Source organism: Archocentrus centrarchus, chromosome 4 (assembly GCF_007364275.1).
Source record: "Archocentrus centrarchus isolate MPI-CPG fArcCen1 chromosome 4, fArcCen1, whole genome shotgun sequence".
NCBI classification, from domain to species: domain Eukaryota; kingdom Metazoa; phylum Chordata; class Actinopteri; order Cichliformes; family Cichlidae; genus Archocentrus; species Archocentrus centrarchus.
Genome location: NC_044349.1, coordinates 12,134,234 through 12,146,220, shown reverse-complemented (window position 1 = coordinate 12,146,220; position 11,987 = coordinate 12,134,234). Strand labels below are relative to the sequence as shown.

At 40.4% G+C, this 11,987-nt stretch overlaps 1 protein-coding gene across 1 annotated transcript; it reads right to left on the bottom strand.

The window, feature by feature from the left end:
• Positions 1-6,928: 6,928 nt before the first annotated feature.
• Positions 6,929-11,495, bottom strand: mob3a (MOB kinase activator 3A). The gene is made up of 4 exons (XM_030727083.1): positions 11,279-11,495; positions 9,584-10,164; positions 8,248-8,450; positions 6,929-7,344 (listed from the first exon to the last, which is right to left on the bottom strand). The coding sequence occupies exons 2-4, from the start codon at positions 9,999-10,001 to the stop codon at positions 7,315-7,317; spliced, it is 651 nt and encodes a 216-aa protein (XP_030582943.1). The 5' UTR covers positions 10,002-10,164; positions 11,279-11,495; the 3' UTR covers positions 6,929-7,314.
• Between the last annotated feature and the right edge of the window lie 492 nt (positions 11,496-11,987).

The following is an 11,987-nucleotide window of genomic DNA, read 5'->3' as shown; positions in this document are numbered from 1 at the left end:
ATAAGATCGGCCATTTAAAAAGTTTAATATGTCTCCGTTGAAATTTAGGACATATTTTAGGAAAAGTTGTGAGAAACAAAATAGTATCATACACGAATTGGTATTCGACCAGTGAGCTCTGTTTTGTTTCGGAGGGGGTAGAGCCCCAAGGCGGGACTTATGGAAGAACAAAACGACGCATACGTGCACGTAGGCGCAGTGAACGCGTCTCACGGCTGTTTTGGTGGAAGGGGGCGTCGACAGTGGCGGGGAGAGCTGGCGCAACGTGCAGCAAACCAGATCCGCAGGTTTCCAGTGTGAAACCGTTTTGATCACATCATCTGTTTATGCTGCTTAAGCTGTACGTCAGAGTCACGATTTAATTATTAGCTCTGCTTAAAAACACAGCTTCAGTGTGTGCAAGTAGTGTAAGCAGCAACACGCCCACCCCACCATATTTGTGTGTCTCAAAAACTGACTAGTCTACATTTATAATGACTTCACTCTTACACCGAGAGCTGAATGACCACGGACAGGGTGTACACCGAAATCCCCGTCTGAGTCACGGCACCCAGCTACCTCACACGGATTGGGTCAGTGCCATGCCTTCAGCTGCTGCGGTACTTCACTGTCGCACACAAACGCACATGCACAGTGTCTCATGCAATGTTGCACGATACACCCTAGAATGAGACCACGATTTACTTTGAGCTGCACAATGTACTTGATGCAGCCAGCCTCATTTATTTTTTGTTGTTGTTGCTGGTTAAAATACATATGTACAACTGGCCTGCACACTATATGTACTATTCTTCTGTTTAACCTAAATAATGTATAGTTTTTAAAAGATAAGTGTACCTAAGTATTCCTAAAAGGTGAATACACATTACATGCAGCCACTGCATATAACAACCAAATCATCTCCAGTATTTCAATTTTGATCAGTCTCAACAGTATAGTTGGTATTTGAGGATATTTTGTTGATTTTAAGATAGCTAAAAATGTTTCTGTACATATTAAATGCACTCAAAGCACACAACATCTTTCATATCCTGTTTGGTTATGCATTCCAAAGAAAATTCCCAGCTTGAACCCCTGACCTTTTGTGAGAAGCCAACGTGCATGTTTTTCAAACTGATGAGGAAGCTGTTTATACTGGGGTGGGGGCATTGTGCCGTGGCTGTGATAATGAAAGAAATCCAAGAATCCTCATGACGCAAGAAATATGTGTGATCTCTCAGCCCATCTGCTAATTGTGAGATGCCACAGCAGCGTTGCCACAGGTGTGACATGCTCATATAGGGGCAGGTATTTAAACAGGCTTGATAAAGTGGTTTTTGATAATAATTTATTTTCATGCTTTCCCTTCATGAAGTTCAGATAACTACACTCCATCTTACAAAGTTGTCCTTTTATGTATGTAAGTGCTCATGTTTTCTTTCACCACGTGCTTTGTCCTAAAACTCAATTCTTCAGTTTTTTTCTTTTTCTTTTTTTACTGCATATAATCCCCAGTTTGGAGTCCTGCTTTAGTATTCATGTATTGGGTACCTTAGTTAAAACCATGTAAGGGTTGTTCCACGGGTCGGCTGTCTTGTAACTGGATGTTTTTCCTCTCTTCCTCCTCCTCCTCCTCCCCCTTTCACCTTCTACCCCTAAAACACAAGCCCAATGGTAGCAAACATTATGTAAGCTGTTGGCCGACAAGCCCTAGCCAGGAGCACATGGTGTAGTCGCGGGGTTTAGTAGGAAAACAAGATCATACTTCCAAGTGCAGGGAGTGCATGGGATGGGTCTGTGTCACTACAGGTCAAAAGGGAGTGGGACAGGCCGTGATACGTGCCATCAGGAGACAGCAACTTTTTTATCACGTTAAAGGAGTTCATTCAGGAGATTATCAGCACATACTTGCTTTTAAGATCGATATTATTTCATTTGATAACTGATTTAACAGAGGTGTGTATCTATTGTTGTGCTCTGCAACAGCCTTGTAATGTGTGAAGATACTCGTAAAGCTGTGAATCAATCACAGCATTTTGCTGCTGTTCCATCTACAAGCATTATTGCCCAATTATAACACACTGTTTGAGATCATTGTTGTTTGATGAATCTCTGAAACCTATTCAGATTCTTGCAGAGCTGCTCAGCGGGGGAATGTTATGTTTAAGGAGTTAACATAGTCATTCAAGTACATTCTAAACTGTGCTAATCGAAGCCTATGTTTATATGACCATGACAGCAAAAGGAAACTATAAGGCTATGCATTTAATACATAATACTGATGGTCAGAAGGAATGGGTGACACGCTGGGGCAGTGGTTAGCACTGTTACCTCACAGCAATACTCAAATCCAGCCTGATGCCTTTCTCTGTAGAGTTTGCATGTTCTCCCTGTGTCTGCATGGGTTCTCCCTGGGTACTCCAGCTTCCTCCCACAATCCATAGACAGGTTAGGATAACTGGTGATTCTAAATTGACCGTAGGTGTGAATGTGTGCGTGAATTAGCCCTGTTGACCTGTCCACGGTGTATCTGGCCTCTGGCCCTGTGACAGCTGGAATAGCCCCTCTCGCAGGCTCATAGGATGGATGATGGATGATGGATGGATGGATGATGGTTAAAAGGAGACAGGTGTGTTAAAAGGTCCTTAGGTGCAGTGTCTAAAACAGCAGGATTTATTGCAAGACCATTTCTGTGCTATTTGTGCACAAACCATATGTGTCCACGTCCGTAAAAAGGCAGTTGTACCTGCAAATGTTTTCACAAAATGCACGTCTGGCACATACAAATACAACTCCCAAAGGCCATGAGGATTATGGAGCTACACACAGTCAGCAGACTTGTACTAATTTGCAAATAAGTTGCATGCTTTTCCTAAGCAGTTAGGTTGCAACACCCCAGAACCCAGAGTGCTCCCTTTTCTAAGCAAACTTTCCTGAACAAAGTTCCTGGAAGGAAACAGCCACACGTTGGGAAATATAATCTCTGGCAGAAATGGATGTGCCTGGGACATTCCAGAAAGAGAAAAAGAAAGCACAAGACCAACCAAATTATTGCAGTATCCAGCAATCGCTCTGTGAGTTGCCAAAAAAATGTTACAACACCAGTTGTTTTGCTGGAGCCTTGTTCCATTTCTGCCGCAGGGAACCCTTTGTGTTCTGTTTTTCTTTCTTTCTTTCTTTTTTTGCACTTTGCTCTTGTTACATAACTGTGTATAACAAAGGGTACTGATATGAATCTGGGTTTTAAAGTCTTACTACCTCATTTCATACTGGGAGAGGCTAAAACATTAGTTCTTCCCTTGTACCTTTGGTCTGGGCAGCAGCACTTGTGTCACTTCTTAGTTTCTAAACAATGTATTGAAATACAAAGTTGTAGTATTTTTAATAAGAGTGTTATCATCGTATACATTTAATCTCCAGCCCCATCTCTTACAGCACTTTCCCTTAAATAAAATATTCTAGCACTATTTCAACCACCATGCTACTTTTTAGAAACCTTTGTGCAAGGAGTAGCTGTAAGGCATGTTGGAACAGGCATGGTTTCCACTTTTTAATGACTATAATATCCACTGTCATTGTGTGAGCATTAGGGGAAATTACAGTGCACAGATGCACTGTTGCATGTCCGCAAGAGAAAGGGAAATGACTCTTTGTTGTGGACCAAGGGGGGAAAAAAACAGCTCACCGGAGACAGGGAAACACTGTTTTTGTAATGTTTTAGCAACACTGATCGACAAGCGTTTGAATGATTAAAAATGTCCAACAAATTTTCTGAGAGCACAGAAGGACATCTACAGAGTGCCTCTTTTGTTCCTGACTAGTCCATACCAGTCGTATTTCCATGTTAGAATAATGTAAGCCAAAAACAAACAGGACATTTTAAAGAAGTTGGAAACCAAGTAATTAGTTGCTGAATCAACCCAGTTCTGGTTTTCCTTGCTCACTGAAATATGTCATCATCTTACTGTAACTTCTATGAGGCCTCACCACCTCCGATGTCCTACAATTATCAACACTTTTCATCTGTACAAGCTGCACCACCGCATGATGCAACTGAATCATGTGCCACAAAACCGTTAAGGGTGTGTCCTCAGGCCAGCATTTACTGAGTCACATTACATCCCAGCCCCTTTCTGATTTTATGTATGTAAATAACCACACTGTACCGTGAAAACAACAGACACTGCTGAGCACAGAGTCGGACAAAGCTTCTGTCTGATTGGCTGGAGCTTGTACTTGGCCTCTAGCCAGCACTTCCCTTCACATCGCCAACCGCAGAGCCCCTTGAGGCTGTCTGGTACATTCCAGAGGAGAAAAGCACGCCAGCAAGGGAGGGAGGGAAGAGCATAAGGCGGGTACATCTCATCTCACACGTAACAGGCATAATGCATGCTGCCAGAGTGCAGCCCAGTGTTCAGAGGAAATGACTCCACTGCGAGAGGAGGGACAATCCTGTAAGAGGATCAGGTTGCAGCAGGCAATGAGGTCATTTCAATGGGTGAATTAACTGTGGCAGATTGTTACATCATGTTTTTTTTCTAATCAAAATTCATAATTATTGTATTTGTCCAAATGTGTTTTTACAGTTTGATGGTGGGAGGTGAAAATGGGTTCATTTTTAGCAGTGAATATGCTAATGCGTGTGCAGTTTAATGCATTAAAATGAAGCTGGGATGTCTAACAGACTGTAACAGGTAAAAACTCCAGTCATTCATATTTATTTACACAAATATGGTATTTAAGCAGTGCTAGAAGGAGTGTGTGGATCCTTTGTTTAAATATTGATAAATAAAGTTCTGAAAATAGTGAGAAATTTCATCATAATTACACATAGCCAGAAATGACACTTAAAAAAAAAGATACATTAAAATAATTAGACAAAAAAGAAGCAAATTTTCAGTTTTGTGAAGTTGAAACCTTGAAATATTTTCACATGAACAACAACTTAAAGGGTGGCTGTGGCTGAGGCAGAGCAGGTTATTTACAATGGGAAGGGCAGCAGTGAAAAGAAGCACTTAAAGGCATAGAACAGTATGAATGGGTGAATGTGGCCTGTAGCTTAAAGTGCTTTGAGTGTTCAGTAAGATTATAAAAAGGTTATACAGTCAGTACTTGTCCATTTACTATTGAAATGGTTATCAGAATTGTTTTTACTAATCATTTCAGCTGCATATTCATAAATTATTGGTAGTTTAATACAAAATATTTTCTTTACAAAATTCCTAATTGTAAGGTAACTAGTAACCACAGACTATATATATAACTAGATGTAGTGAAGTACAATATTTCCTTCTGAAATATAGAATTAGAAAGTGTCTTTAAAAGACATTGCAAGTACCTCAAATATATTCTTAAGTACAGTATTTGAGTAAATCTTTGAGGTACTTTGCTTGAGTAATTCCATTTTACGCTGGTCATTCACAATTATCAGCATTTTCCAAAGTGTACAGAGTAATCATTTTCAGAACCCCCTCACCAAAAGTGTGCAAAGAAAATGTTGATTTTTTTTTTCATGATCTTCAAAGAACACATCCTGGTGTTGAAAAAAGCTGGAAATCATTGGATCAAATATACTCTTTCCTATCTGTTAAAACATTGTACTGTTGTACTAATAAATAGAGATATGTACAGTACACGTAAAATTGTGACCATTCTGATATGGTCCAAATATATTTAAGGTGTTAATAAGAAATGCAGTTACTGTGGGGCCTAGATTTCAGAATCAGTTTTAACACAAAATGATCCTACAAAGTAACCCATTTGATGGTCAGATTTGGGTAACTTTTTAAGGGCCATTACATTCTTTTATTTTCTGCATGTAACTGCAGTTTGGTGAGATTTAGGCAAATGAACCACTTGATTGGCAGAAATCCTATCTGGCAGAGAGCTTAGGCGACAAGTGTTTCCATACAGGCTGAAAACAGCTGTTTATATTTACTACAGACAGTGCTGACAGGAAGTGCCATTATTTTTGAAATGCAATGAATTAACCTGTTTGATGTTTTGTCTGTAAACTGAGGCTAGAAAATCGGTCTAACGGTGAGTTATATTTTTCCACTTCTTAACATAATGCAGATCTAAAACATTCATGTGCAAACAGGTTTGTATAATTTAGCTTATGTATGCGTGACAGTGTCAAACGAAAACTACTGTGAGCTTTGTATACTTCCACTTGAATAAAACGAACATCCAATGGTTTATTATGAGTAACTGTCACCCTGCAGTGGTAATAAGGGAGACTGTGTGACTATTTATATAATCCAGCCCATTAGGACTGATAACTTCCAATCCAACCACTAATGTGGTTGTTCAGGACTATTGTTGGTTTAGTCACATAAGCAGGGTCCATCTAAAAACAAAACCTCTCTCTGTATTCATCACAGTACAGTCTGGCCCGTTTCTTACATAACCAGCTTAGCCAAATCATTCACCCGAATCAGGTCTCCTCCCTCCTGCTTGACTTTAAGTGGGACACTGGGCAGATTTCATAAGAATACAGCAGTAACTACAGGATGAGAAGTTCATGGAAGCAAGGAGCTTTTTGGAGTCTGACGCCTCCTACTGGACATTCATGAGCATGGCCTATTAACCATGTTTTTCCACTTGTATTTGTCATGTGAGGTTCAAGTCTCGTGTGACCTTCAGCTGCCAAGAGTATCTGCAATAAACACCTGCAGGTTTGACATCTGAGAACCTGGCCTTGATGGCTCCGAGCCCAACGTGTAAGATAACAGTACCTTGCTGTCTGAGTCACCATTACTGTATCTGGTTTGTCTGCACATATGACTTAATAATAATTAAAAAAAGCCCAATTAATGAATTTAAATGGATTCAAGTTTATTTATACTCGGTTTATTTCCTCTATTTCTCTCAGCTTGATTTTTGAGACTAAAGAAAATAAATAAATAAAAATTTGAAAAATGCTGCAGCCCATTACCATCAGCATCAGTAAGAGTTGAGAATCACTTTAATGTAACAACATAGTGAGTTTACAGTAAGAAAAACTCATTTTAAATCATTTGAAACAGAAAGAAAAGAGTAAGCATCCTGGAATGGTTGAGATTCAAATAAAATAGAAAAAAACAAAAACAAAAAAAAAAACAACACATACATAAACCTCTTAATACTGTGCTCTGATAAAATGTCTGAAACTTTTCAAAAGGAACAGAACACCCTCGCATGACAGGCTTCTTTGTTAAACCTACAGTATGCAGCTAAAATAGATTACAGTACTTAAATATAAAAATAGACTCTGGATTTGATTGCTCTTTTATCGTTCTCCAATGCAGTCTTCAAGATGGACGGATGTATCCGTTCGCCGTGTCCACAGGCCCCTCAGTGGCACATCCGAGAGGTCATCTCTTTCTGTAGCAGACACAAACAAACGCACACAGCTCAGTGAGGGGTGGAAATAACAGCAGTCGACTTAATATTACCACAGATAAGACTGAAGTGACTAGATTCAATTTCCAGCTCATTTAAATTACATCTGCTGTTGCTAGGGTGTTGCAGTTTCCAAAACTAATGCACTGCTAATCATATGACAGGACATTGCTGGAAGCAACACATACTAGAGGGGGCACATGCACATCTCTCTGAGTGGGGAGTCTTTAACAGTTAATAGTACAATAAATTTGGGCTGAAATCCACAGGATCAGTAATTATGTTCCTCTTGTAATGAGGAAATTCAGAGTAATGAAATAACAATGAAATTAGTTTTGAAGACAAACATAAATCTATCTTTGCAGAAAGTTTTCTTCTGGTCCTACATGGCTCTGATATGGGCATACATGGCTATGATAGTTTTGACTATGGTAGTTTTCCACTCCTTGAATTAAGGAGCAGCAATCTGCAGCTTGTTCACAGCACATTTTGTTGAGGTGACCTAAATCCCTGGGCCACGGGGGCATCACATGACTACAGTTTTCATTAGCAACAACTAAACAAAGAACACAGTTCATTCATGGCTTCTTTTTATTTTTATTACTTATGCAATCTAAAGGTACGAATTTATACATCACCGAACACACAACAGCATGCCAGAATACAGAAAAGTCAAGTGTTTGGGGGTGTTTAGAAACAGTGTTGCTCTTACAAAGTTTGACCATAAGGGGTGCTACCAGCTTTTTTAAAACTTCCTTTCTAACTCCCTCAATAAAACTGCATGAAGGGGGGCTGCAACTTTAGATTTGTTAGCATTATTTGATAAATATGAATGAGATGAACATCACTGCTGTAAAAGGTTTGAGATATCTGTTTTCTACTCACCAGGGGCTCCAGCTCTTTGTGGTCCGTGAGGTTGAACTCAGTGACAAAGTAATAAAAATGCTTGTAGCAGGTGTTTACGTGAGCCTCTGCCCCCATCTGGCTCACACGGTCAAAGTGGTGGATGTAGACATGGACAAACACCCGGAACAGACGCGACAAAATCTTCTTAGCCACCTGCATGAAGGTCTTAGGGAAGGGAGTACCTGGGAGTCAAGCAGATTGAGACAGAGCGAGAACTCTGCAGTCAGTCTGTGGTGACCTTTCATGTGCTCTGCAGAAACAGACACGTTTGAAATACTGATGGATTTAATTAAAAGTGAGGCAGACTTTTCTACATTAACCTTTCCTCTCTTCTCCCCTCAGGCCTGGACACCAGCTGGCAATAGGATGCAAATGCAGCCAGTGTCACAATCACACATGATTGGAAAACCAACACGACCCGGTCTGCCCGATAATCTCTCCACACGTGATTAATTTAGCATGTCGTTTTGCTTTGACTAATTAAATAATGTTTTAGGAATGTGTTCCAGAGGACGGCTGCGTCAGAGGTCGTTTCTATTCATAGCCTGCTGTCCATCGTGTGACCCATTTCTAAATCCACTGCTGGGATGTTTCTGCAGTCAGCTGCTGAGCCGACGCACAGGGCGGGCGCGCGCACGCTCTGAGATAATATAAAACCACAAATTCCACTGCAACAGATTAACTGTGATGCTAGCAATGTTCAGCACTAAAGGTAATCTAACATATGTGGCCTTCCAGACACTGAAAAACACAAGCTTCACATTTTAGATGTGAATTGTATGTGTTCCGTTTTCCTCTGTGTTCATGACACGCTAATCATTTAAGTGGCTTTTCTCGGTGCTCTGTATTATTCATGCTGAAAGGATTATTCACATGAAATAGAGATTGCTCAAAATGTTTTAGTTGGTAAAAAAAACAAAACAAAAAAAAAAAAACACTTGCATATTATAGCATCAGTTCCCCACCTTTCTGCCATGTGACCCCTTCTTTGGTGCCAGCACCCGTGCAGGGAGCCACTGGGTTAAAACACCAACAGGGAAAATCAGCTTTTTTTCCTACTTCATATGCTTACTAATAGATTACCAGAGGAAACCTGACCCAAAGTCATAAGATCACCAAATTAAAGTTAGTAATTTTGTTGCCTGGAATGGCTTCATAATAATATTTGTGTGGGAGTCTGTGGACATTTGTTTGTGAATGGGGTGGTGGCCTGGTTTGCACACAGGATGACCTTAACAGATCTGAACCAACCACTGAAATGCCTTACAGAAGAATTTCTTAAATTTTGAAACTTGTGGCTAATTTCAACACTTACCGACATTGGTGGGGAAGATGTTCTCGTTGTTGATTTGTACCTCAATCCAGTCCATGAGCAGGCTCATGTATTTGGGGGCCGACAGGGCGGTCGGCCTCTTGTACTTGTGCTCGTCTTGCCAGCGGTATTCGTACTTGGGCCCACCAGACATGACGGGGCAAGTTTGATCGGTGCACGAGTCACTGATGGTGCCGTAGATGAGGTTGATGCGGTTGAAGAAGTCGACCACGTGGACGGCCACCCAGTCATTGAGGTCCTCGCCATGAGGCAGCTGCACAGCCAGCTTCAGGTCTAGGCCTGCATTCAGAGACGCCTGGGCCTTCTTGTGCAGCTCGAAGCGCTGTGTCCCGGGCTCAAACTTGCGCTTGGGCCGGAATGTCCTGTCTTTGTTGAAGACTTGTTTCAGGGCCAGGGACATGGTCGCATGTGGTGGCAGGCAGGCGATTTTTTTTTTTATGCTTCTGGTGAATTATTTACTTTTGAAGTAGAATCAGTCAAAAGGCTGTGTAAACAGTCAGTGCAGAGTTTTTGTGATGGATTGTCTTGGTATTTATTTGAACTGAGCCACTGATTCTGTGGTCCTGTGTATGATAAAAGGAGAGGGAAGGCAGAATTTGGTTAACAATGCACATTTACATAGAAATACCTACTTCCTGTCAAAAGCCTGATGTCAGGGCACAATGTGTCTGTAACAATTTGAATCTAGGGCTGCAACTAGCATGTTTTGTAGTTATATTAGTCTCTAAAATCACAGCTAATAGTGATATTTAGTTAAATATTACAAAGAAAACGGCAGCAAATCTTAATTTGAAAACTCACTTGATTATTTTTTTTATTTTAGTAAATATTTAAATAACAATGACAAAAAACCTCCAGCTCGGCCAGTCAATAAGTCACAATCTCTCAAACTTAACATTTAATACAGCTGGCTGGAAAAAAAAAAAAAAAAAAAAAAAAAAAAAAAAAAGGCCCACGATTTTTTTCCCCCCGTCGTAAATCGTATATTAAGGTTTGGCCAATATAAAACTGTAAAACCGGAAAAGAAACGGAGGCCATGTAACCAATTTTAAGCACAAGAGCAACACAAATAAACTACTGGATGTAATCAGAATATGGAAATAAAATGACCAGTAGGCATATATTTGATCTGAACCCACATAGCAGCACTGGGAGGCTGTCGGTGAACGACAAGCCTCGACAGACAGAGATTAACATTAAAAGATGAAACATGGTGTCTCAGTGAGTCATTTCCTATTTCATGCACTAATTCCGCCGCGAAACCAACAATACACTGAATGACAATAAAACCCAAGTCAAATCGCGTTTTCACATAACACGACATTACGAGGTTTATTTAATCCTCCATCTACATATCTAATCCATACTGTTCGTTATATTGAGGATTTTGTGTCGTTTTAAAGCACGTTTTCAGGATAAAAAGCCAGAGATTAAACATCGGGGCACATGATGACGGCTGTACGAAGTTTATTCGTGACGTGACGCTAGCTAACTCGGCTGGACTTGTTGCTCTCTAAAGCAGCAAAAACACAATAAAGACACACGACGAACCCATGCTATTCACACGCTATCGTAAAACAACAAAAAAGAGAGACGCCTAAATAGCAGGGGTTATCTCGGGCGGCTCTACAAACGGTGACGAAATGAGACAGTTGAAAGCCACTTTCCCGAACTTACTTGTTCCGCCTTCCTGTTTCCTTCGACCTTTTATCGAAAATATCTGGTCACTGATCGATAGCTTTACGTCGACCCTATAAGCAGGCTACATTATGGATACATGGTGCAAAACATGTCGTAGAATTAGTAAAAAAATGGCATGAACATGTCACTTTCATAAAGAAACTAATGTCTGACTCCTCCCTGCAAAACGAAAAGTACACCAACGACAAGCTAGAAGCTACAGCGGCGAGTTCCGGTCAGGATTTTCAAAATAATTGAAATGATTTCAAGCAACGTGCACTCGTCAGTTTTGATCATTTCATTACATCCCCTCTGACTTAAGGGAGTTTTGATTACTATGATGCATGTATTAATCATCTACATCTACTGACAACTTTGAGTACTAACAAACAGGATTTAAACTAAAGCAAGTAACTAGTGTGGCTTTTCTAATTTGAATGTTTAGAAGCATCTATGAGACACTCCACCTCTGCCCAAAGGGTGACCAGATGTTCAGCATGTTTATTCCTTGTCCCCCTGCCTCCCATCTTCACACAATGCCTCACATTTTGACTGGATCTGCAGGCCATGCACTTTTCTAAAGTCTGGCTTTTACCCGGTGCATGCTACAGTGCATCTAGCAGGGGAAGTTATAAGTCACCAAAAAGTCACAAGAGTTATAGAGATTGGTGAATATGATAGAAACTACCACACACACACAAAACAA

Bases quoted from the DNA above. Each gene is read 5' to 3' on its own strand.
- mob3a (XM_030727083.1), bottom strand. From the start codon at position 10,001: ATGTCCCTGGCCCTGAAACAAGTCTTCAACAAAGACAGGACATTCCGG. The intron at 8,451-9,583 runs GTAAGTGTTGAA...CTTGACTCCCAG, and splicing joins CATCTTCCCCACCAATGTCG to GTACTCCCTTCCCTAAGACC. The intron at 7,345-8,247 runs GTGAGTAGAAAA...TGTCTGCTACAG, and splicing joins ACAAAGAGCTGGAGCCCCTG to AAAGAGATGACCTCTCGGAT.